General features: G+C 48.4%; 1 protein-coding gene across 4 annotated transcripts; it reads left to right on the forward strand.

Moving 5' to 3' along the window:
• Positions 1–26,623, forward strand: DYNLRB1 (dynein light chain roadblock-type 1). 4 transcript variants are annotated; one of them, XM_004062038.5, is made up of 4 exons: positions 1–2,884; positions 12,257–12,332; positions 20,284–20,451; positions 26,243–26,623. In XM_004062038.5, the coding sequence occupies exons 1-4, from the start codon at positions 2,882–2,884 to the stop codon at positions 26,284–26,286; spliced, it is 291 nt and encodes a 96-aa protein (XP_004062086.1). In that variant the 5' UTR covers positions 1–2,881; the 3' UTR covers positions 26,287–26,623. The 4 variants fall into 4 exon arrangements, with proteins under 4 accessions (XP_004062086.1, XP_018872697.1, XP_055229329.1 ...); XM_055373354.2 differs by having other exon boundaries at positions 2,846–3,302; XM_019017152.3 differs by lacking the exon at positions 26,243–26,623 and having other exon boundaries at positions 2,733–2,884; positions 20,284–20,585.
• Positions 26,624–26,908: the final 285 nt, after the last annotated feature.

Below are 26,908 nucleotides of genomic sequence, written 5' to 3' on the forward strand. Positions count from 1 at the left end.
GGAGTCTCGCTCTGTTGCCCAGGCTGGAGTGCAGTGGCGCGATCTCGGCTCGCTGCAACCTCCACCTCCCGGGTTCAAGTAATTCTGCCTCAGCCTCCCTAGTAGCTGGGATTACAGGTGCCCATCACCAATGCACGGCTAATTTTTGTATTTTTAGTAGAGACGGGGTTTCCCCACATTGGCCAGGCTGGTCTCGAACTCCTGACCTCAGGTGATCCGCCCGCCTTGGCCTCCCAAGTGTTTGGATTACAGGCATGAGCCACCGCGCCCGGCCCCAAAACTTTTTAAAATCCCTTCTCTCAGAGCTGACAACATTGCCACAGCCCATGTGCTTCCTCCCTAATCTGGCTGACCATAACAGCATCCTGTCTTCATTTTTCCATCCTCCTCGCTCCAGTATATCTTCTGTACTACCTCAGGATTATCTGTGGAAGACCTGTCTCATGCCTCCTCTACCTAAAATTTTACAGTCGTTTCTCCATTACCGCAGAATAAAACTTTTTTTTTTTTTTTTTGAGACGGAGTGTTGTTCTGTCGCCCAGGCTGGAGTGCAGTGGCGCGATCTCGGCTCACTGCAACCGCCGCCTCCTGGATTCACGCGATTCTCCTGCCTCAGCCTCCCGAATAGCTGGGGTTACAGGCGCACACCACCACCCCCGGCTAATTTTTTGTGTATTTTTAGTAGACGGGCTTTCACTATGTTGGCCAGACTGGTCTCGAACTCCTGACCTCGTGATCCGCCCGCCTTGGCCTCCCAAAGTGCTGAGATTACAGGTGTGAGCCACTGCGCCGGGCCAAAACTCTTAAAGTTTGTAAGCCTGCCACTCCGGGACATTCTTGGTCCTATTCCAGCTCCTCCTTCATTCTCATTTTGGCTCCTGTCACATGAACTATTGGCCATTCTCTTTTTTGCTTCTGGGATTGTAATCTGTTAAAATCCTTTCACTCCTCTCAGTCTGGTTCTCCATGGGCAAGACAGTGGTGATTCTTCCAGTGCTTATCTTCCAGGATGTTTTAGGGTCCAGTCTCTGCAGCACTTCTTCCCCTTGCTAAATGCTTTCCTAATGTTTCCAGCATTCAATAGAAATTCCTTTGGATCCAGTCCTTTTAAAAATTTATTTTGAAATAATTTTACATTTACAGAGCTGTTGCAAAAATGGTTAAGAGTTCCTGCACAGTCTTCACCCAGCTTTCTCCAATGTTATGATCCCACATAACCATGCTAGAATTACCAAAACTAATAAATTAACACTGGTAAAAATAACACTAAACTACAGCCCTTACTCAGATTTCACCAATTTTCCCACCCATGTTATTTTTCTTTCTCCTTACTTCTCTAATCTGTGACAGTTCCGCATTCATTCCTTGCTTTCATGACTTTGAGATTTTGGGGGGGGCGGGGTACAGGTATCTTGTAGAACATCCCTCACACTGGATTTAGTGAAGTTTTCTCATGGTTTAAGGCTGGGAGTTTTTGTGGAAAATGACTCAGAGGTGATGTGCCCTTAACGCATTTTTATCGGGGCACACGGCATCAATATCTCCCCTTGCCAGTAATACTAACTTTGATCTGGTTACGGTGGTGTCTGCTAGGTTTCTTCGCAGTAAAGTCAATCCTCTTAACATGCAGACACTCGTGGAAGGAGAACCAAATCCTTCCTCACTGAAGAGCAGCTACTGTGGAATGAAACTTTGGAGTTAGGTCATCGTTGAATCCAGCAAGCTACAGTGCCTGGGAGAAACAGCATTTATAAAGTATCGAGGTTACCGATACTTCCCTGAAGCTACCGGAGATAACGTTATGTGCGTGTTCAGCACAGTAATGTGGCACAGGGTTCACTAAACGGCAGCATGTTTTAACAGAAGTTATTTACTCCTAGAGGACCCAGAAACGTTTGCGGCCTGCGGGAACAGGACAACATAGGGCTCTGGGAAGAGTCCCCCTTTCAGAGGTGAGAACAAGACAGAACACACAGATGTGAAGTGCCTTCTGCTAGGTAACGCGAGGCGGAGCTGAGCTCGGATTCTAAAGACTCCCAGGCCAGTCCTAACCAATTCATCTCCGAGCTTGCACGGCATCTTACCCGGAGACTCCAGAGGTACCTGACTCCAGCCCCACCCCAGGCCTGCCCGATCCCGAAGCGCATTTTGGCCCTGGGCCTCTCTCTGCCTCAGTCTGGGCGCAAAGCGGGTGTCAGCAACCGTCCCACTTGCCTTCATACCCTCCCACCACGCTCCACCCAGGGACTCCAGAACCAGCTTCGACCTCCATTGAGAGCTGAAAGCCTCTTCCGATACCGAGAACCAGCATGGTTTTTGTTTTGTTTTGTTTTAGTCAGGGTCTCTTGCTCTGTCGCCCAGGCTGGAGTGCAGTGGCGCAATCTCGGCTCACTGCAGCCTCGAACTCCTGGTCAGGCGATCCTCCTACCTCAGCCTCTGGAGTAGCTGGAACTACACGAGCGCGCCACCACGCCCGGCTAATTTTGTTTATTTTTTAGTAAAGAAGGGGTCTCTCCATGTTGCCCAGGCTGGTCTCGAACTCTTGGGCTCAAGCAATCCTTCCGACTCGGCCTCCCAAAATGCTGGAATTACAGGCGTAAGCCACAGCGTCCAGCCAGAACCAGCATCTTTTCTGCACGGCTGGAGTTGGGAATTTTCCACAGCTTAGCGCACTGCTCCTTAGCTTTTCGCTTTGCCACAGTGGAAAGCAGATTTTCCAAGAATCCTGGCGGAGCCAAGATCGGCTCGCCCGCCCCCGCCTCACGCTGGCTCCTGATAGGCAGCTAGAGCTGTCCGTTTTGACAGAAACCTTTGCGCAGGCGCAGAAAGGCACAGGACTGGGCTAAGTGTTCGCTACGCGGGGCTACCGGATCGGTCGGAAATGGTGAGCGTGCGCCGGGGGCTTGTGGCTGGCGGCCGCCCACCACCCCACGCCAGGCCTTCAGTCTTCCGAGGATGAGGGGATCTCAGAGCTCCGGACAGGGAATCGGTGGTGGCTGGGCGTGGCCGGGCCCGGGCCCCAGCCGACTTGAGGGTGGAACCCGGCGGCGGAGGCCTCTAGAGCCTGACCGAGGCGGGGCCGCCGGATCCCGCTGCCCCTTGACCGGATGCAGGAGCCCAGCCTCGGCCAGGAAGAGATGATGGGCGAGGGGTGGGCGGCGGCCCGGCAGCCTAGAGTTTTGGGGCCTTGGTGCGCGATGGCAACCTTGCTAACGTTTCCCGGGAGCTCAGTTTGTGGCAGCAGGCTCTGCCAAGCACTTTATGTATCTTGTATTTCCTCCGCCTCCTCCCAGCTCTGTGAGGTAGATACAATCTTTAGTCCCATTTTGTTATACGTATCTGTTATTCAGCGCCCCGAGAAGCCAAGTGCTTTGCCCCAGGAAATAGTGGAGATGGATTTGAACCCTAGAAGCTTGACGGCCGCCACTTTGTCGGCGTGGTTCTTTCTAGCCGCTGGGACTGGGTGCCAGAGTCAGGAATGGGCGGGGTCTGCCCTTGGGGATCCCAAAGCTTGCTTTCTACCTTGCTTGCTGCAGTTGTGGGTTCTCAACGCCATTACAGGTTTTGTGTTTGTAATCCTCACAGCTTGGGCAAAATTTGAAAAAGTTTTAAATTTTAAGCCATGTGAATATATTACTTTTTCAAAAATCTTATTTAGAAATCTAGAGCTTATAATAAAAAAATTGAAAAAAGAAACCGTGTCATCACCTAGAGGCAACCACTTACAGTAGTCATATGACTTCTAGTCTTTTTTGCTTGTTTTTGGTTTATACAGTTTAGCCCCTATTGAATGTGCAATTGTGGGTTCTGTGTTTTTCATTATTACACCACAATATCTCCACATCATTACAAACATGTAATAATGCTTCAAATATGTATAACTTCATTTTTCACATCACTTCTTAAGCTGTAAAAAAATTGATATACAATAGTTGTACACATTTATGTTGTAGATATACATGTAATATTTTGATACATGCATATGATGTGTAATGATCAAATCAGGCTATATTTATTATAGAATATCCATCACCTTAAACATTCATTATTTCTTTTTTTTTTTTTTTTTTGAGATGGAGTGTCTCTCTGTCGCTCAGGCTGGAGTGCAGTGGCACCATCTTAGTTCACTGCCACCTCCGCCTCCCAGGTTCAAGTGATTCTCCCGCCTCAGCCTCCTGAGTAGCTGGGACTACAGGCGTGAGCCACCACGCCCGGCCCACATTTTCTTTATCCATTTACCTATTGATGGACGCTAATTCCATAATTTAGCTATTATGAATAGTGCTGCAATATGAACATGAGGATGTAGGGATGCCTTTGATGTACTAATTTCCGTTCCTTTGAATAAATACCCAGTAGTGGTATTGCTGATTTATGGTAGGTTTTTTTTTTTCGTTTTTGTTGTTGTTTTTGTTTTGTTTTGTTTTGTTTTTTCGATGCCTTTGTCGAAAATCAGTTGGCCCTAAATAAGTGGATTTATTTATGGGTCCTCTATTCTATTCCATTGGTCTGTGTTTTATACCAATACCATGCTCTTTTGGTTACTATACCTTTCTGGTATATTTTGAAATCAGGTAGTGTGATACCTCGAGCTTTGTTCTTTTCGTCCAGGCTTCTTTTGGCTTTTCTGAGTCTTTTGTGGTTCCATACGAATTTCAGGATTGTTTACAGGTAATATTTGCACACAGTAAAAAAATAAATGATGTAAAAGGATCTAAGTGAAAAATAAAATTCCCACTCTCCTAACCCCCAGTCTCAGTCTCTCCTCCTTTAGAAACAACCATTGTTAGTTTCTTTTTTTTTTTTTTTCTTGCAACCTTGACCCTCCTGGGCTCAAGTGATCCTCCTGCCTTAATTCCCCAAGTATCTGGGACTACTGGTGCACGCCACCACACCCTGCTAATTTTTTTGTATTTTTTTTGTAGAGTTGGGGTTTTGCCATGTTGCCCAGGCTGGTCTTGAACTCCTGGGCTCAAGTGATTCACCCACGTTGGCCTCCCAAAGTGTTAGGATTACAGACGTGAGCCACCACACCCAGCTGTTAGTTTCTTATACATCTATACAAGCACTTATATGGCCCCCCTTTTTCTTACTTAAACTGTAGCTTACTAGAACCTGTATTATGCTACTCCACGGTTATACTCATAAAAGCAATACAAATTTAGATGGCTAGTTTAACTTTTTTTTTTTTTCTTTTGAAACAGAGTCTTGCCCTTTCGCCCAGGCTGGAGTGGAGTGGTGTGATCTGAGCTCACTGCAACCTCTGCCTCCCGGGTTCGAGCGATTCTCCTGCCTCAGCCTCCGGAGTAGCTGGGACTACAGGAGCATGCCACCATGCCTGGCTAATTTTTCTATTTTTGGTAGAGACAGGGTTTTTTTTCTATTTTTAGTACAGACAGGGTTTCACCATGTTGACCAGGCTGGTCTCAAACTCATGACCTCAGGTGATCAGCCCACCTCCGCCTCCAAAAGTGTTGGGATTATGGGCGTAAACCACCATGTATGTTAACAATTTGAAGCAGTACCAGAGGATATAATATAGAAAGTTTATGTAGTCCCCATCTTACTACCCCGTGGTAACTTCCGTTGGCAGTTGGGTGTGTTTCCTTCCAGATGTGTTTGGTGCATAAGCACATTTATGTATAAGCTGTTTATTAGATGAAACTGGAATATATATATATTTATGTATGTTAAGTTTACTTTAAGGCTGAAGTGGAGAGATCGCCTGAGCCCAGGAGGTCAAGGCTACAGTGAGCCGTGATTGCACCACTGCACTCCACCCTGGGTGAGAAAAAAATAAGAGAAAACAGAAGTTGACTTTAAGATATATATGTATATATCTTATTCTGCAACTTGTTCTGTTCACTTAAAAATATCACACATTTTTCTGTGTTATTATATGCAGGTCCACTTCATTCTTTTTAAGGTCTGTATTGTATCCTAGTCCCATATGTACATTTAGGTGGTGTATAGTTTTTTTATTCCAGACACTGCTGCAGTAACTGTTCTTGTCTTTTTTGCACTCATGCTAGTGGTTATGTAGGATAGCTTTCTACAAGTGGCACTTTTGGCTTGCATATTTTACATTTTAGGTGGAAACTGACCTTTAGAATAATGATATAAAAATCATCTATAATTGGCCGGACACAATGGCTGACGCGTATAATCCCAGCACTTTGGGAGGCCAAGGTGGGCAGATCACTTGAGGTCAGGAGTTGGAGACCAGCCTGGGCAACATGGTGAAATTCTGTCTCTACTGAAAATATGAAAAGTAGCCGGAAGCCGTGCATCTGTAATTCCAGCTGCTCAGGAGGCTGAGGCACTAGAATCGCTTGAACCCGGGAGGCGGGGGTTGCAGTGATCCGAGACCAGGCCAATGCACTCCAGCCTGGGCAACAGAGCAAGACTCTGTCTCAAAATAAATAAATAAAATTAAAAAATAATCACATATAATTATCCTCGTCCAGTTTCACTGTGCCACGTAACTATTTTCATCTTTGTATGTTCTCCTTCCTCTTTTGTTCAGATATGCATATTTTCCAAGATAATGCATGCTGGGTTTTGGGGGGATTTTTTTCTTTTTTTGTTGTTTTAATATCCAAAAACATTTAACCTTGTTGTCATATCATCTTTGTGATTAACTACTTAGTGACTACATAATACTCGGTGAAATAGTTGTACCATAATTGGCCAAATATCTTACCTGTGTACATTTGGGTTGCTCCCATTTCTTTTTGGTTTGTTTGTTTTAGAGATGGAGTCTCACTCTGTTGCCCAGACTGGAGTTCAGTGGCTCAATCTCAGCTCACTGCAACCTCTGCCTCCCAGGTTCAAGTGATTTTCCTGCCTCAGCCTCCTGAGTAGCTGGGATTAACAGGTGTGCACCATGATGCCCAGCTAATTTTTGTATTTTTTAGTAGAAACAGGGTTTCGCCATGTTGGCCAGGCTGGTCTCAAACTCCTGACCTCAGGTGATCCGCCTGCCTCAGCCTCCCAAAGTGCCAGGATTACAGGCATGAGCCACCATACCTGGCTGCTTCCATTTCTTAATTAGTAGAAATAGTGCTGTGATGATGCTTCTGTGAATGTCTGGTTTTGTTTCATTTTAACTTACTTATTAGATTATTTCCTCAGGATAAAATTCTTAGGAAAATAATTTCTGAGGCGGAAGGACCAGTGCTTTTATGGTTCTTGCAATATATTGTCCTGTAGCTTTGTCAAGATTGTATTGCCCTTGCACCTGCCAATTTTGTAATAACAATGCCAGCATTTAAAAATAAACCTCAGCATTGCTATAATTTTTCATTTCTGTCCTTTTTTTTGAAATGGAATCTCACTCTGTTGCCCAGGCTGGAGGGCACGATCTCAGCTCACTACAAACTCTGCCTCCCAGGTTCAAGCAATTCTCCTGCCTCAGCCTCCTGAGTAGCTGGGATTACAGGCCCATGCCACCATGACGGCTAATTTTTGTATTTTTAGTAGAGACAGGGTTTCCCCATGTTGGCCAGGCTGGTCTCAAACTCCTGACCTCAAGTGATTCACCCACCTCAGTTTCCCAAAGTGCTAAGATTACAGGTGTGAGCACCACGCCCAGCTGAATTTTTCATTTGTTTGTGAGGAATGATGACCATAGTTTGATGTGATTGTAATTTCTCGTAGGCATATTTTCTACTAGTATTCTTTTGTGCACTACCTACTAGAGACTTGCTATTGTTCTTAGTCATTTTGTGTTTTTTTAATTTATTTTGTCTGTTATATTTGATGCAAATACTTTTCTATCCTGTTAGATTAGTTATTCTTATACAGAAGTTAAGTTTTATGTTTAGTGGTCAAATTGGTCATAGTTCTTTGTCAGTCATTTGCTTCCAGTGGTCATCCCTCCTATGCTGAGCCAATGGATCCTCCTAGGTCTTTATTGCTGCTTGTTTTTCCATGTGTCAGGAATGTGCACCTGGGAACTAGAGAATTGGGGAGCCTTGTCTCCATCATCCCATTGCCCAGAGTGCATTTCTTTCTCATCATTTGATTCTTGGCTTAAAGATGACATACTTATGGCTGAGAATGGTGGCTCACGCCTGTAGTCCCAGCAGTTTGGGAGGCCAAGGCAGTAGATCACTTGAGCCCAGGAGTTCAAGACCAGCCTGGGCAACATGTCAAAACCCCATCTCTACAAAAAATTAGCTGGGTTTGGCGGTACACATCAGTAGCCCCACGTGTTCGGGAGGCTGAAGTGGGAGGATCACTTGAGCCTGGGAGGTCAAGGCTGCAGTGAGCCATGATCGAACCATGGCACGCCTGGGTGACAGAGTGAGACCCTATCTCAAAAAAAAAAAGATTACATCTCCTCAGGTGTTCCTGACCACATTAGCCAGAGTAGCATCCCTTGCCCTACAGCCTAGTCCCTGTATCCTGCAAGAATCTTGTTCACTTGTTTAAGTCTTTTTCACCAGAATGTGAGCTCCCTGAGGGCAGGGACCTCCTCAGTTGTGGTCACCTGTTGTCCAGGCTGGAGTGCAATGGCGCGATCATGGCTCACTGCAGCCTCGACCTCCTGGGCTCAAGCAATCCTTTCACCTCAGCCTCCCAACTAGCTGGGACTACAGGCACACAACACAACGCATGGTTAATTTTTTTTATCTTTTGTAGAGACGAAGCTTCACCATGTTGCCCAGGCTGGTCTCAAACTCCTGGGCTCGAGCAGTCTACCTGTTTTGGTCCCCCAAAGTGCTGGGATTACAGCATGAGCCACTGTGCCCAGCCCATGTTTACTTTTAAACAGCCAGATCTTAGTGTCTGGTTCTCGCTGAGTTTCAGATCACCTAAACCTTAGCTCTTTTTCACACTGTGGACTGTGAGGCCATGTCCCCCTCCTGTACTTAAAAAGGTTGATTTCGTGAAACATAGTTGCAGAAATGCTTTTTATTTGTTCCTTCAGTATTTATTGAGCCTATCCTAAGCGAGGTACTGGGGCTATAAAGTCTGGTCTGGTTTCCTGATCCCAGGGTGCCTTGCGTCTGGAGGAGGAGACGAACGTGACCTAAACAGTTGCACTGCATTGTGGTCAGTGCTGCGAAGGCTGGGGGCCTCGGTGCCCAGTAGAGGGGCTGATGTCAGAGAAGCCTCCTGCGGGCTCTGGAGCTGAGTCCAAAGGGTTGGGAGGTAGTTACATCAAGCAGTGAGTGAAGGAGGGAAGCTTGTTTCCTTCAGACCGGGAGCAGCACCTGGCAGGGCAGGGGTAGGAGGCTTCCGCAGGCTGTGTTCGCCCCCTGCTGTCCCTTCTCCCCACAGCAGCCAGAGCCGTCCTTTGGAAGCATCAGGTCTTGTCACTCTTTACCTCAAAACTTGACAGTGGCTCCATGAATCACGCCCAGTAAAAACCAAGGTCATCACTTGATCTGCCAGGCCATCTGTGGTCTGGTCCCGGATCCCAGCTGCTGTCCCTCCCCTGCTCCCTGCCCTTCAGCCACAGTGGCCCCTTTGCTTTTCCCCCTGAACATACCGGACGCTTGCCCACCCCAGGGCTTTTGTGCTTGCTCTTGGTGCTGTCTGGAACACTCCCCAGAAACCGGCATGGCTAACTCCCTCATTTCCTTCAGATGTCTACTCACTATCGCCTTGGTGAGCCTTCTCTGATGATGTATTTCACATTCCCATCACCCCTGCATTCCAGGTCCTGTTTCCCTGCTGTAGCTGACATTTATGTTTTACTTCTTTTTTCTTATTTAATGTCCTTTCCCACAAATGTCAGTTTCGTGACATGGGATTTTTGTTATATTTTGTTCACTGCATCATCACAGGCCTAGAACAATGTCTGGTACATGGAAGGTTGCCATGTAGTTACTAAATGAATAGCAGTCTTAAGAAATTTCATCTTTTTCATTTCAGCCCCATTCTCCAATCTCTGGGGGCTATTTTGGATTTAGATGCTGACATCTCGGTTTTCACTTTCTTTCCCCTTTCTTTCCGGGTTGATTGCAGATTGAGCTGTCTTAAATTGTCATCCAAGTTATTCTTACATCTTATTCTGACAACATTGAGTGTATCAGAGCCCTGTGGCCCCTGTATCATAGACTTCTTTTGGATGCATAGATGGGGGGTTAAAATGTTTTTAAATAGAAACAATACAGTAGAATGAAAAACGGTGTTTTGAAAAGAAGAAAATAAAACCTTTCTATAATTCCTTGCCCTTAATGTGGCTCTTTTTTCATAATCTCCTGTAACCTTTTGTTTTCATGTGATTGCAGTCACCAAAGCACTTTATTTTTGCATTTTGCTGTTTTCACTTAACATTATAGCACACACCTTTTGTGATGGTATAACATGGTCTAATCACCATGGTTAATATGTGTATTCCTATTAGTGGATGTTCCATAATCTACTTGGCCTTTTCCCTAATTGTTAGGCATTTTTAGTTCTTTCTGCATTCTGCTGTTGCAAATGTCACTGTACTTTGGTCCATGATGAATTTCCAGGAGGGCGAGCAGGGTAGACTGAGTACTGTCCAGTGAGTACTGTCCAGCAGTGACCACTATTGTGCCCCACTCCTCCCCTTCAGAATAGCCGTTGGCATACAGTAGGAGCTCAATGAGTGTGTTGACTGACATTCGATCTCATACACGCATGACCCACTGCATTGTACTCTCACGTCCACAGAGCCCTGTCATTGTACCCAGGCTCCAGATCTTAGAGGCATAAGTCCATTTTCCACTTTTTTTTTTTTTTTTTTTTTTTGGAAATGGAGTCCCAGTCGCCCATGCTGGAGTGCAGTGGTGCGATCTCGGCTCACTGCAGGCTCGGCCCCGCGGGTTCACGCCATTCTTCTGCCTCAGCCTCCCCAGTAGCTGGGACTACAGGCGCCTGCCACTACGCCCGGCTAATTTTTTTTGTATTTTCAGGAGAGACGGAGTTTCACCGTGTTAGCCAGGATGGTTTCTATCTCCTGACCTCATGATCCGCCCATCTCGGCCTCCCAAAGTGCTGGGATTACAGGCATGAGCCGCCGCACCGGCTCCATTTGCCACTTTATAGGAGGAGCTTGTTTACCCTTCCCTCCAGTGTTCGAGAGTATTCTGTCACAGGGGAGTGGGTGGCAGTGACTGGATTGTCAGCCTTGTGCCTTCCAGAAAAACAAGAATTCATTGTGCTGTCTCCACCCAGTGTTGAGGATCCCCACCCCCCGTCCCATTTCTTTTGGTGAATGGAGCCTCTGTTTCTAACAACTCTCAGCCTTTGAGGGGCTTCTGACTGGATTCTAGACCAGTCTGGAAGGAGCTGCCTGAGAACAGGTATACCTCAGGGCTAGTTTCCATCCACAGGAAGAATTAAGCCTAGTTCAGTTAAGCGGTGTTTATCACACTTCTACTCCACAGACCTTTTTAGAGTCTCTAAGAAATAGACATAGTACCTAATGTGTGTCCCAGAGAGGCACACCCAGGGATTTGGGGAGTCACACGTAGGCAGACTCCATCAACTGGGGGATCAGTAAAGGCTTCGCAGAGGAGATGGTGTCTTAGATGGTCAAGAGGAGCTTGTTGGATTTCAGCAGAGAAGAGGCCTTGTGGGATAAAAAGATGTAGAGATAGGGAGGTGTGTCACAGAGCTGGAGAGTGGAGGGAAGGGTAGGACAGGAGTGACACGAGGCCTGGCATGGCAGAATGAGGACCCGAACTGCGACTGCCCCTCCACTTACAGATGCCATATGCAAGAGTAGCCCACCAGAGCAGTTTCTGGGTAATCAAGATTAATGAGCCCCTTCCCAAGGCACACTTCTTATAGCTGAGTGCTGTGCATCACACTATCTCAGATACCTGCCGCAGTCACTGAGTCTATCCTCATGTGCTGTTTGGGCCACAAATGACAAAGTGTTGTCTTCCTGTTAGATACTACTCTCTGAGTTTTCTTAAATCAACAGAGTCCCATCCCCCAGCTATGCCAAATATGTGAGTCATGGACATGTATATACATGGGAATGGTGTTTATATTCTGCTCCCCAACAGCTGAGGAGGGTGGGATAATAGTGCCTGGTGGGCAGAGCGCCAGGAGCAGCCCTGTCCTGCGTGGGGGTGTGAACAGATGCTCTGGGCACTGGTGGTGGCTGGAGGAGCACGTCAGATCAGCCTGGGGAACTCTGAGGGTGTGCCAGGTGCCTCTTACTTGTTTGTTGTTGGAAGACAAACGTATGATTCATCTGCCTGGGGTATGAGGAAGTTAATCCTGCCTATCGGCCTCTCCTAACCTTGGTCTTGTTTTCTGGCAGGCAGAGGTGGAGGAGACACTGAAGCGACTGCAGAGCCAGAAGGGAGTGCAGGGAATCATCGTCGTGAACACAGAAGGTACGCCCTCCCTCCCGCCATGACCCGCACCCAGGCAGGCCCAGAAGCAGCCATAACACAGCATAGCACTTGCTGTTCACTAAGCTCTTCATGAACCTGATCTAATTTTAGGCCTTTTTAATTTTTAACACCTCCAGTGTTCTTTTTTTTTTTCATTAAGGCTAGTCAGGTGAAGCAGCGGGAGTGGAGAAGGGACAAAGAAATCGGTAACTGGTTGTGAGCAATTAGTTGTAAACTGCATTCAGACCAGCCACCTCCAGTGTCCTCACAAAGGGAAAATCCGCTCAATCCCACCGCCCTGACAGATCACACTTCAGTCTTCCATGCTTACTCAGCCTCGTCCGGCACAGTTCCAGAGGACCATAATCATAGTTGTTACCCTTGGGCATATGTTTACACTTGAGCTTTTTAAAATATTGCTTCATGGTTTACATAAACAAATTAAGTGCCATGACAATGTTCATTAGCCCAATTTTGTTGTTTCTACTTTTTAGTAAATCCATTAAGTGGATATTACATCCCCATTTGTGTTGATTCTGCTTTATTGACTGGATAGTTCTCTAGTTAACTCCTCTGTGCCTGCAGCTCCCCTCCACCCCGACAACCCTTTCTGAGTGGTATCTGTGTAGGTAGAAGGGTACAGATACTAACTTTCCCAGACTGCACTGGACAGGAAGGGAGCTAGCATTTATCACATACCCGCTCTGTGCCAGGATTCTGGCTGGTGCTCCACATACTCTTTCTTATATTCTTTAAGCAGCCCTGTCGTCTGCATTTTGCAATGGAGAAAACTGAGTCTAGAAATGTAATTGATCTGCCTACCATCACACAGTCGAGATTTAAATCCAAGCCCGTCTGAGTGCACTTGGGTGCTTTCTCCCGCGCCGGGCTGTAAAGAACCAGAATGGCCCCCAGGCCCTCACGCTCCAGGCAGCAGTAAGGACAGGGACTCTGGAATCCAGCAGTTGTGAGTTTGAATTCTGCCTCATCTCCTGACTAGCTTTGTGACCTTGGCCAAGTCGCTTAAGCCTGTAAATGGGGATAATACTTATATCTACCTTATAAGTTGAAGAGTAACTAAGAATGAACAGCGTAAAGCATTTAGTACAGTATTGTCACCATCTGTTTTGAGCTGTGACGCATTTGTTCATACAAACTATGATTTACCTGATTGGATTCCCCTGTTGGGTTGGGAGCATCCACATGCTTCATGCCTCTAGGCCACAGTGTTTCCCACACGTATTCATTCTTTGAAATCACCCGGGGGTCCTGTTAAACATAGCTTTCCAGGCCTCTGCACCAAAAAGTCTAATTTATTAGAGCCAAAGCAAGACCTGAGGAATCTGTGTGTTTACGAAGCACCCCAGGAGATTCTTATGATCAGACAGGTTTAGAAAATTCTGCTTTAGGGGATAGATTCTAATCAGAAGAGGCTGCAGTGAGAGCCACAGGCCTAAGATTCACAGCAGTTCTGTCTCCTTCCAAAGGCCTTCCCTTCCTCATATCATGTTTTCAGGGCTGTGGTCCTTAAACCCAGGGGTCCTGTGCTACCCTGGGAGTAGAGGTAGAGGCTGGGGTTCCTTTCCTCCACTTCAGTCAGAGCACACACACTAAGAACCATCAGTTCATGTTTCTACATTGGTTTTAATTTGGGAAGGGGTTTGGCCAATTTAAAAACTACCCTACTGGAGTTTACAAAAATAACATAAACCAGTTTATGTGAGACTGGGAGGAGAGGAGTCCACTGAGACACTGCTGCTGATAGAGCAGCGTGACCAGTGAAGGAAGACCAGGACCATGCCTGACTCACCTCTGTTCCCGTGTCATTCACCACAGGCCGCAGAGTCAGGTCAGTGAATGTTAAATGAACCCACAGTGGGCGTTGCCATCAGCCCCTTTGATTTGGTAATTCCTGAGGACTGTGTTGAGAGGAAATAATCCCAAAGGAAAAAACCTGAAATTTTTGCAAGCATGTTAGATGCCATAATCAGTAGATTAATAATTGTTATAATGGCTGGGCGTGGTGCATGGTTGCTCACACCTGTTCTCAGCACTTTGGGAGGCCATGGCAGGACGACTGCTTGAGCCAAGGGGTTCAAGACCAGCCTGGGCAATGTAGTGAGACCCCGAACTCCACAAAAAAAAAAGAAAAATTAGGCAGGTGTGGTGGCACACGCCTGTAGTCTTAGCTACTCAGGATGCTAAGACAGGAGGATTCCTTGAGCCCGGGAGTTCAAGGCTGCAGTTTGCTTCAAGGCTTCTTGCTCAAAGCTTTGATTGCACTCCAGCACAGAGCAAGACCTTGTCTCTTTAAAAAAAAAAAAAAAACAAAAAGTAACAATGAAGTGTGTAGGCCCTTCGGTGCCCAGCCCAGGGGCTGCTCCCACAGGCCAGGATTTACCAGCAGCCCTGTGGGTGGAAGTGGTACAGCAGTGCCTGTGTCTATCACATGTCTGGTGTGCTGCCAGGCACGGTTTGTTTATGTGTTTCTTGGCTGCCCCATAGGGTAGACATTATTGCGGCCACCTTTACAGACACACTTGGACATCCCAAGAGGTCAGGCCATGCCCGGTTGCGGGGCCCCCCAAATTCTCTAGCCCAGTGTATTCAGTGGGCTCTAATTTGTTCACTGCTCTTAGAGAGCCTCTTATGTGTGTCTTCAGTCTAGGCCTTGTTTTGGAGAAGCAGAGTTCTCAGCAATTCCTACTTAAGCAGAATGAAAGCCATCAAGGGCAACAAAGTGGAGGTGCTGTATCCTTGGATAGAATGTTGATTTCCAGCCAGGCGTGGTGGCTCACGCCTGTAATCTCAGCCCTTTGGGAGGCCGAGGCGGGCGTATCACCTGAGGTCAGGAGTTCGAGACCAGCCTGGCCAACATGGTGAAACCTTGTCTCTACTAAAAATACAAAAATTAGCCTGGCGTGGTGGTGGGCACCTGTAATCCCAGCTATTCGGGAGGGTGAGGCAGGAGAATCGCTTGAACCAAGGAGGCAGAGGTTGCAATGAGCCGAGATCACACCACTGCACTCCAGCCTGGACGACAAGAATGAAACTCGGTCTCAAAAAAAAAAAAAATGTTGATTTCCAAGTCAGCAGAGCCCTGGCAAGCACAGAGCTAGACAGAACGTGCTCCCCAGCCCTGTCTAGTTCTGATTAAACCATGTGGTCATTTCATTTACAGGAGGCTGGGAGCCCTTGGGACACTGTGGAGGCAGGAGCAGGCCCCCTACTCAGGGCTGCCCCTAATCAGTTGGGTGGCCTGAGGCAACTCCTTTCCCCGCTTCAGCCCTCAACTTCCTCGAGTCCTGTGATGGTCCAGGGAATCTCTTTTGGGCACTTCTTGCTCTAAGACCTGAAAGACTTTTGTCACTAAGAGAGAAACTGTCTTCTGGGACTGGACATTCTGACTCCAAGGAGACAACCCCAGGGGCCAACAGCCCCAGCTGTGACCCCCAGGCTTCCACATGAACTCACAAAGGAGAGGCCCTCATTCTTGCCTTAAAACTGCCCCTAAAGCCAAGCCTTTTCACTGGGAAGCCCTAGCTGCTTACCTTTTGGATACTAGTGAGTGCTGCTTTTTTGTATACTCATGGGGCTGATCGCACCATAGCTGAGAACGTGGAATGCAGAATGAGCCCACCTGGCTTTGAATCTGGGCCCTACTTACTTATCAGCTATGTGGTTTTGGGCATAAGCCACTTTCTCTATTAAGTTTTCTCATTTGTAAAATGTGGGTCATAATTCTGCCTTCCTCTAGGGGAAGCCTTTAGAATAGTGCCTGGCATGAAATGCCTATGAATGTCTCAGTTAGTGTGTGTGTGTCTTTAACTTGCGTCCCATTCTCAGGGCCCCCACATGAGTGTCTCGTTTACATCTCACACAGTGACCCTGCGAGGCAAGGGTTTGCCCAGTTTGCAGATGAGAAACCCAAAGCTGAGAGAGGTGTGGGGAACCGCCCAAGGTCACCCAGCTGTGAATGAACGTGGTCAGAACACAGAATCTGAGTTGGTCACACTTCCCACTGATCCATGGGGCCTTTAAGCCCTCTGGAAGCTTCCATTAAAGATGATTATTTGAGGATAATTGTATTGGGATGCCTATGATCTTATCTAGGGTTTTCCTACCCATCCCCAACATTCAGCTCTGCTGCCTCTTTCTTCAGGACACCCTCACTGATCACCCCAGCCCAGAGTGGTTGCTCCTGTTCCTGCCCCTGAACCTATGACATACCCAAGTCCCAATACTTTCGAGCCACCTGCCACTGCCTTTTTACATCTCTGCCTTGGCTAGATTCAAATGGTGTTTCATAATAAAAGTCTGAGTTTAAGCAGCTTTACCGAAAACGCAAGGGAAGTTTCATTCCATTTATACTTCTCCAGACCCCCTGCCATCCTCTGCTGCTACCCACACGGGCAGAATAAAAGGCTTAAATGTGTAAGTCCCATGAAGGCAAAGATTGGTCTCGTGTTCACTGCTGTCTGTAGTACTTAGGATGGTGTTGGCCCAGAGTTGGTGTTTGATTAAAGTATCTGTTGAATTTTTTAGATGTTTTTTATCACTTGAAGGGACTGGGTGTGGTGGAAGGGCCTGGGGGTGTATCCCAGTAGATCAGAGCCCCAAGTTAGAAATTGTGCCTCCCAGATAACCAGCTACCTCTGCAGGCTACACAGTGTTCATTTGTGAAGACAGAGGCAGGGAGCAGGTGGCCTAATAACTAGGCCGTTTCAGGTCTCCTCCAGCTCCAGCATCCAGTGAATCTGGAATTAATCTTTGTCCTTGTTTTAATTTCTTCCCGGTTTTGGTCCTTGGCCCTGTACTTCCACGTTTTCTTTTGTTTTTGGAGTGAGCCAGTAGATGTTTAGTTTCTTGTCTGTTTTACACAGCTCCCGCTTATATGGATGTGATCAGACTCCTCATGCCAATATCTGTCCAAACTAGTAAAAGTAGACCCTTTGACCACTCACTTACCAATAGCAATAAAAGCTTAATGCTGTCTCTCTAGGGACACTAGTGAGCAAATCAGACTTGGTCAAGCCCTTGGGGAGCTTACATTGTGGTGGGAGATGGAATAGTGATCACTTTGTAATGGTGCAGTGTCAACCTGGAAGAACTGCGTGGTGCTGGGATGGTGCCAGTGGGGATGGGAAGTGTCACCCGAAGATGGAGACCTCAGGGACCAAAGTGGAAATCATGAGTGAATAGGGGAAGGAAAGAAAGTTCCAGGCAGAGGGATCTGTGAGAAGGTGGCTTTGTGGTGTGTAAAAAGAGAAGGTTAGGGGGTCTGATCACCCAAACCATGCCAAGCCTTGGGACTGTGGGCCTCTTACCATTGGGGCCCAAAGGTGAGCTAAGGGGCGGGTTCCCGGCCAGGTAGCAAGAACAGCCAACCCAGGGCTCTACCTGGGCTCTGGTCCTGGCCCTCGGTGGGCGGGCTGTGTTTTAGCAAGGCCCTTGCGGGTTTAAGCAATAGTTACATCCCTTCAGTTTAATGGAGATGGCATTTACTGTGTGAATGGTGTTTATTAACATTTATTAAGTGTACTCTTGCTAAACATTCTTAAATGAATTAAGCAGTATTCAGCCCGCCCAGCAGCACTTTGAAGCACAGATATTATTTAACAGATAAGGCAGTGGAAGCTCAGGAGGTTTCATCACTTGCCCAAGGCTGCATAGCTGTGAAGGGCAGAGCTGGGTGTAAGCCTAGGTCAATTTGGAGCCCAGGACCCTATTAATCTGGTCCATAGCTGCCCAGCCTAGGACACGACTAAAGGCAGTCATCAGACTGACCTGCTGGGTGGCAAGAAACTGGCCCAGTCTTGTTTTCTTAGGCCCCCAGGAATGCGAGGGTGGGCAGAAAGAGTCGTGGTGGCTCCTACCCCATCGCCGCCCCATCGTGGTTAGATTATAATGGACACATTCATTACTGCCATCCTCAGGAAGCTTCAACTGTAGAGCAAGGCTTTGTGGGGCCCTGCCATGCACATTGTGGCCATCCAGGAGCCAGCAGCAGCCCTGGTGATCTGGTCATCTTGTCCCTTACTGACAAGTGATGACTGCAACCTGTTCTCCTGACTTGACTTGGCTCAAAAAGCCTCTGTGACTCACCTGCTTCTTTTGCCACCGTGTCCTCTTCTGCCCACCCTCACATTCCTGGTGCCCTAGGATGACAAGATTGAGCCAGTTTCTTTACCACTCAGCCAGTCGGCCTGATAACTGCCTTTGGCTGATCCCTAGACTGAGCAGCTGTGGGCAGGATGAGCAGGGTCCTGGGCCCCAAAGCTGGCCACTTCTATGTGAGGAGCCACTTGTGCCACATTCCTCAAGTGCCTGTCAGCTGGCGGGCTCTTGGGGTCCCATGGATGGAGTCTTCTGCTCATATGTCACAGGCAATTCACAGGCACCTGCTGGCCCAATCATGACCTGCGGTGGCTCAGTGTGAGCCACATTCCTCACCTCTGTGACAGTAGGCACCATCCAGTGAATAAGTCCACTTAATGGTTCATCTCAAGGAAACAGTCCTCCAAACAAAAGGCTTGGTATATGGTGATGTTCACTGCCCAGTTAATTATACTGGTAACAAACCCAGCCCCTAAGTAGCCAACAGTAGGGGCTGGGGAGGTCTGTGGACCGCTTACCTAGTGGGCTCTTTGAAAGAGATAGCAGTGCTGTTTACAAAGGGTCAGCATGTTCCATGTGTCTGTGCCTGTTGTACAAACATAGAAACATGCTTTAACTTGGCACGGCCATGTGGACAGTGTGTTTATAGCTGCTACCCAAGCCTCCCTTGGGTGGAAATCGTGATGGTTATGTCCCAGCACAAGCTGACTTTTTCTCTTCCACTTTTTAGTGTTTAGAAGTTTGTGGCCGGGCGCGGTGGCTCACGCCTGTAATCCCAGCACTTTGGAAGGCCAAGGCGGGTGGATCATGAGGTCAGGAGTTCAAGACTAGCCTGGCCAGTATGGTGAAACCCCATCTCTTCTAAAAATACAAAAATCAGCCAGGTGTGGTGGTGCGCGTCTGTAGTTCCAGCTACATAGGAGGCTGAGGCAGGAGAATCACTTGAACCTGGGAGGCGGAGGTTGCAGTGAGCCGAGGTTACGCCATTGCACTCCAGCCTGGGCGACACAGCGAGACTCCATCTCAAAAAATAAAATAAAATAAATAACAGAAGTTTGTAAGGCAGGGTGCGATGACTCACGCCTGTAATCCCAGCACTTTGGGAGGCCGAGGCGGGCAGATCACCTGAGGTCAGGAGTTCAAGACCAGCCTGGCAAACATGGTGAAACCCTGTCTCTACTAAAAATACAAAAATTAGCTAGCTGGGTGCTGTGGCACGTGCCTGTAATCCCAGATACTCGGGAAACTGAGGCAGGAGAATCACTTGAACCCGGGAGGCAGAGGTTGCAGTGAGCCACTGCACTCCAGCCTGGGCAACAGAGCAAGACTCCATCTCAAAAAAAAGAAATTTGTAAAACTGCTTCCTGGTTTCAATTCTAAGCACTATGAATGAGAGTCTCTCCTTTTTTGGACAAAAAAATAAAAACCTTATTTTGTTAGTTTTTTAAATCTGTGTCCCTGCATGAATCAGAGCTAGTCTCTCCTTTTACTGCTGGGAACCAATCAGCCCTGGGAAAGGAACCCAGGAGTGAGCCAGCAGGCCTGCATGTGAATCCTGGCCCCACTGTGTGACTACAGACAGGTCGCCTCATCACTCAGAGCTCCTGTTGCCTCATGGGTGAATGAGATGGTGTTGCCACCCACAGAGTAGTTCTAGGGCATGGCACTGGCATGCTTCGGGTGCTCAGCACCATGCCTGTCACATAGCAAGCCCTCTGCGGATGGTGGCATTGACTGAGAACTGCTATTCCAGTTCTCCCCAATTAGGGGTGTGGGTGGGAGCTCGGCAGAAGGGGCTCCACATCCTCTCAGTCTCCGTCTGCTCTCCCCTCAGGCATTCCCATCAAGAGCACCATGGACAACCCCACCACCACGCAGTATGCCAGCCTCATGCACAGCTTCATCCTGAAGGCACGGAGCACTGTGCGTGACATCGACCCCCAGAACGATCTCACCTTCCTTCGAATTCGCTCCAAGAAAAATGAAATTATGGTTGCACCAGGTAAGGGGTCTTCTACCTCCCCATGTAGGAACAGACCTCATGGCACATTCTCTGTGGCTCATCAGGAGTCCTGGCACAGTGGTGTCTCCAGAGGATCCAAGCAGGGCCCGAGGAGTTGAAGGAATTGGGTTGTTGCCTCACTGCCTAGCCAGCCTCCAGCTGGTGTCCCATAGCAGATCCTCCCAGGGATCGGCCCCAGAGGGTAACCCCAGTCTCCTGAGATAGACAGACACGTGAGCATCATGTGTCTCTCCCCTTCCTTGATAGGAGAAAACTCAAAGGCATTTGGGACATAGAGGAGGGTGTGGCCAGGCCTGTCTGGGGCTGTCTGCAAAGGCTTCCCAGAAGAGGGGACACTGGAGCTGAATCTTAAGGGCACCAGGAAGCAGTGTGAGCAAGGCAGAGGGGCGGAAAGCCACGTTTGGAAGAATATTCAGTGATTCTTCTCCAAAATGTAAAGCAAAAGTACTGTATCATTTTATCCTTGAAAACATGTTCTCTGCCCACTTGTAAAGGCCAGGCCTGTCTTTAGGCCCCTTACAGCCAGCTTTTCCTCCCGCACGGGAGCAGATTGCTGTGTTTCCTTTACGCGAGGTGCTTGCCTTGCATTTGGGGGCTGTGTGGTGCAACCAAGGCCTGTGTTTAGTCCTTAGGATCATTCTCAGGGTGAGGAGATGCTCATTCTGGGAGGAGCCCACAAGGATGGGAGCACAGGAGCGAGCAACAGAGCCACATCTCCTGCCAGCCCCCTCGCTCTCACTCATGGACTGGGGTGGCAGACAGAGCCTCCAGGGCCGTCTTTGCATTATTACTTTTTTCTCACTCTGCTTTTTCTTGGCCGAGCCACATAGTTGAGTGTGCGTGCGTCATGTGTGCGCGTGATGGTGCACTCCCACTGCAGTGCCGCTTATCTAGGGCATCAGGATGTGAGTGGGGAGGAGTGGGAGGTGAGGCTTCGGTCCAGTTGAGAAGGGGCCACAAACACCTAACTCAGTTGCATGGACTTGATCTTGCAAGCAGAGGTTTTTAGGGCAGGAGGTGATAGGATTATGATTAGGACCTGGATAAAGGAAGGCAGTGGGGGGTCTGGGGACACTGAATGCTCTGCACTGGCAACACAGAGGGCAAGGAGGCTGGCCACAGAGTTCTGAGGTAATTTGATGGGAGGTCAGCCACTCCCTGCAGCAGAGCAGCATAGGTTCTGTCACCAGGCCTGGAAGGATGGGCAGGAAAGAACTATAGAGCCAGTCACAGCAGCCCACAGGCTCCCTGGGACACTCCCTAGAGGGGTGGGGACAGAGCAGTTCAGTCACAGAGAAGAACATAAGAATAACTCCAGAGTCTTTTATTCCAAAATCACGCTTCTGTGTGTAATGCCTGATCCATCAGGGAGAAAAGACTGCAGGAGGCACAGAATCTGTTTTCCCAGCTTTGCCTCCCACAAGCATGACCCTGGGCAAGTCGCAGAACACCTGCAAATCCACATCTGTAAAGTGTCAAGTAGGGGACTGTGCTGTGCTGATGTCCTGAGCCACCCTGCCTGGTTGAGTGTGTTGACCTGGGTTGGGGGAAAAAGCCTTGGAATCAGATTTAAACTGCAGTTCCTCCCAGGACGTCATGTTATGTGGCTGCAGAGGACAAAGCTTCACTCCCCAAAAGTCGGGCCGGGATGGGGCGCAGTGGCTCACGCCTGTAATCCCAGCACTTTGGGAGGCCAAGGCAGGCGGATCACAAGGTCAGGAGTTCAAGACCAGCCTGACCAACATGGTGAAACCCCGTCTCTACTAAAAATAAAAAAATTAGCTGGGCATGGTGGCGCACACCTGTAATCCCAGGTACTTGGGACGCTGAGGCAGGAGAATCGCTTGAACCCAGGAGGCGGAGCTTGCAGTGAGCTGAGATCACGCCACTGCACTCCAGCCTGGGAGACAGAGTGAGACTCTGTCTCAAAAAAAAAAAAAAAAAAAAAAAAAAAAAAAAAAAAAAAAAAAAAAAAAAAGTTGGGCCAGGAACAATCCCTCTACTCACCCTGTGCACAGCAGACCTTGTGCTCCCCAGTGGCCCACTGGGAGTTCAGGGTATGGGGGAAGGGAGCAAATTACTTGGTCTCCAAATCAGACAAATTCTCCACAGACAGTGTCCCTTGGCATAAAGCTCCTGAGAATGTCTCCTCTGGAAGGACAGTGTCATCTGAAAGCTCCTGGCCATTCAGGTCTCAACTTGGCAGCGGCGGCGTCTCCAATTTGGCCCTGAAGGCCCACAGGCATTCAGAGCCCATGACTGTGGTTGGTGCTTGAGTCCAGAATGGGCAGCTCCCAAGTAGGGGGTTCTCCTTGGGGTTCACAGGCCTGGAGATCCCACAACCTTGTCAGTGGAGGAGGATGAGGTGGCCAGTCCCTCACCTTGGCAGCACTGCAGGGGGCGCCCGTGCTCTCAAGTCACACTGTCTCTCTCCCACACACACGCCGTGCTGTGCTGGAGGACGGTGGCGCGCTGAGCTTGTCTTACAGAGCATGCTTCTTTGGCTCAGCCTCACTGCTGCCACTCAGTCCTTCCTCGTCACCAAATGCTTGCCTGCATTTTTAAGGCCATCTACTCCACTTGAGAGTAAGTTCTATGAGGGCAGGGGCTTGTAAGCACATAGTAAGCATCTAGCAAATATCCACTGATTAAATAAATGAATGACTCTGTAAACCTCCCTCCACTGCTGACACCCCACTGATATGGGTCAGAAGTGGGGTCAGCAGTGGGGACGGGGTCAGGGATGTCTGTGGGGCATAGTTTTAGGATGAAAACCAGTGATTTGACACTTTGACATACCCACTTTTACGTGGCCAAGAAAAAATAATTGGGTTTTGGTGCCAGAACTCCTGTGGTCAGGAGCCACCACGCAGAGCCTAGGAGGCCCTGGCGCTGAATTGCCTCAGGATGGCTACAGAACACAGGACCCAGGGGTGGCCACGGGCATACAGCAGGCCTGCTGCTGCTGGAAGTGCCCGTTTGAGACTGTAGTTAGCACCCTACACATCGTGGGCAGCCTGGAGCAGCCTGGCCCGGGAGGGAGACCCATGCCTTCCCACCTGCCTGACCTGACCCCATCCAGCTGAGGTACTGCTTCCCAGGCTGCAGACAGCAGCAGGCTCCAGACAGTGTGGCTCTCCACATGTGTGCCACATTCACCCCACCCTGGCCCAGAACTGCCCACGTGAACAGGCTTTTTTTTTTTTTTTTTTGAGACAGGGTCTAGCTCTGTTGCCCAGGCTGGAGCGCAGTGGTGCAATCATGGCTCTCTGCAGCCTCAGCCTCCCTAGTATACTGCTGGGACCACAGGCATGTGTCGCCACACCCAGCTTTTTTTTTTTTGGTAGAGACAGGGTTTCACTATGTTGCCCAGGCTGGTCTCAAACTCCTATGCTCAAGCGATTCTCCCACCTCAGCCTCCCAAAGTGCTGGGGTTATATGCATGAGCCACCATGCCCGGCCAAGACATTTTAACACAAACTTTTGTTAGCCGGACACGGTGGCAGCAGTATTCCCAGCTACTCGGGAGGCTGAGGCAGGAGGATCGCTTGAGCCTGGGCAGTTGAGGCTGCAGTGAGCCATGATCACGCCACTGCACTCCAGCCTGGGCAACAGCGAGACCCAGGCTCAAAAAACAAAACAAAAAAAACAGACTTCTAGTTTTCACTTATTAACTTCACTAATATTAAAGCTGAGGTAACTAACTCAGCCTACACAACCTGCAACACACACTACCTCTCACAAAGCACTTGAAGTGGTATTATTGGATTTAGGGCTTGATAATTTGGAATAAAAGACACTGATATTACCGATTGTGCCTATTTTTATCAGTGGCTTGTTAATTATTTCTGTTTTCATTAGTGATTTTTATGTATGCAGATTGGTTAGCCATGAAACTGTTAGTCATTTCATTTCTGTTTCTTCCCTGTTGCAACAGCCCATCTTCGTGGGAAGAACCAAGCTTTAGGCTTGGCTCTGAACAGCCACAGAGTGACTTGGCTGAGGCCCTGCCATTTCGCTCATGCTCAGCAGGGGGCAGCAGACCAGGGCAGTTCAGAGTATGGGGTCAAACCCAGGTCCCTGTCCCCACTCCACCTGTGGATTTACCCTGGATTGGGCAAGCCCTTTAACTCTCTGAGGCTCCGTGTTCTCAGAGTGACTCGAGGATTCACTGAGGTGCCGTGTGAGAAGTGGGTGGCCCAGACCCGGACACAAAGAAGCCTTGATCAATGTTTGCAGTTTGATCAAGTGGGTAAATCTGCATATATAAAAATCACTAATGAAAACAAATAATTAACAAGCCACTGATAAAAATAGGCACAATCAGTAACATCAGTGTCTTTTATTCCAAATTATCAAGCCCTAAATCCACCAATACCACTTCTCCAGTTACCTCTTCAGTAAAACAAGAGGCACTCAGGCTCACCTCCAAGGACTTGGACTTGCTGTGATTTCATGGTGGACATTCCTCCTTACAGGGCCAGATCCCTGGAGCTGGAATCCAGGCTGCTTTGTCCCATTTTGAAATTTTCTTATTCAGAAGGTTCTGGAAAGCCAACAAATTGAGTTTGTGACAGAAATTGACATTAACTGGCTGGGTGTGGTTGCTCACACCTATAATCCCAACACTTTGGGAGGCTGAAACAGGAGGATCACTTGAGCCCAGGAGTTTGCAATCAGCTTGGGCAACATAGTGAGACCCCATCTGTACAAAACTTTTTTTTTTTTTAATGGAGTCTCACTTTATCACCCAGGCTGGAGTGCAGTGAGGCGATCTGCAACCTCTGCCTCCCAAGTTCAGGCAGATCTCCTGCCTCAGCCTCCCAAGTAGCTGGGATTACAGGCACCTGCCACCAAGCCTGGCTAATTTTTGTATTTTTAGTAGAGATGGGGTTTCACCATGTTGGCCAGGCTGGTCTTGAATTCCTGACCTCAAGATATCTGCCCACCTTGGCCTCCCAAAGTGCTACGTGAGCCACCACGCCTGACCTTCTACAAAAAACTTTTTAAAAATTTACCCGGGTTTGGTGGGGTGTGCCTGTAGTCCCAGCTACATGGGAGGCTGAGGCGGGAGGATCACCTGAGCCCAGGAGGTCAAGGCTGCAGCGAGTCATGATCGCACCACTGCACTCAGCCTGGGTGACAGAGCAAGACCCTGTCTCGCGGAGGGGAAAAAAAGAGAGAGAAAAAAAAAGAAAATGACATTACCCAAGTCCAGTGAAGTATGTCGGAATTCCATCTTTGACACTAAGTAGCTGGGTAACCTTAAGCCAGTGGTCCTCCCACAGCCTACAACATCAGCATCACCTGGGAACTTGTTAGAGAAATGCAAACTCTTGGGCTTTGCCCCAGCTCCACTAAATGATGGTTCTGGGCGTAGAGCCCTCCAGGTGGTTGGGATGCCCGCTAGTTTGAGAACCATGGCCTTAGGCAATTCATTGGAGCTCTTTGAACTGGAGTCCCCCCACCTGGAAAACGGGTGAGAATCCTGCCTACCTGCTGCCACTGTCATGGGGAGGATTAGAAGAGACGACACACTGTAGAGTGCCCGCTGCCCGGTATGGGGAGGCCCCTCTTGCAGGAGCCCCTGCAGGAATCTTAAAGGTTTATCTTCCGTTTTCCCAGCATTTGGAGATGCTGAACGTTGATGCTTTTTATTGCTTTGTCCCCTTCCTCATTTTATGGTTAGTGATTCAATGGTTTATTTGCTTTCTTGTGTGTTTCTCTCATTTTACATTTAGTGATTTTTTTTCGTTTTTCTCTTTTGCAGATAAAGACTATTTCCTGATTGTGATTCAGAATCCAACCGAATAAGCCACTCTCTTGGCTCCCTGTGTCATTCCTTAATTTAATGCCCCCCAAGAATGTTAATGTCAATCATGTCAGTGGACTAGCACATGGCAGTCGCTTGGAACCCACTCAGACCAATCCAGTGACCGTGTGTGGGCTGGCGGCTCTTCCTCCCCCACCAACGGAACCCCTGTGTGCACCAACCTTCCCCAGAGCTCCGGAGGGCCCTCTCTCCTCACTTCCAGGTTTTGGAGCAAGAGCTTGCAAGAAGCCCGCACCCAGCTTCCTTCTGACCTTCAGTTGACTTTGTCGCCCTTGGAGAAAGCTGTTTTTCTTTAACTAAAAATAACCAAAATGCTTACCCATCTGTTGTGTCTTTAAACACTAGGTTGAAAAGGCCTCACTCTTCCTGTGTAATCACACGTCGGAGGCCCAGTTGCCTCCTCCAGCCCTGGTGGGAGATGATGTTCATGGCGTCCGAGAGGCCTGCTGCTTCTTGTGCCTGTGGCCATACTTAGTGTAGCTTGGTGTATAATTGGTGCTCTGGTTTCTGGGCCTCTTGGCCGTAGTCCTTCTTTTACTGTTTCCCACTGCTGCCAGTGTTGAAAGATTTTTTCTACTATGCTGCACTGGGGAAGAGAGTGGT

The sequence above is a fragment of the Gorilla gorilla genome, chromosome 21, assembly GCF_029281585.2.
Source record: "Gorilla gorilla gorilla isolate KB3781 chromosome 21, NHGRI_mGorGor1-v2.1_pri, whole genome shotgun sequence".
Taxonomy (NCBI): domain Eukaryota; kingdom Metazoa; phylum Chordata; class Mammalia; order Primates; family Hominidae; genus Gorilla; species Gorilla gorilla.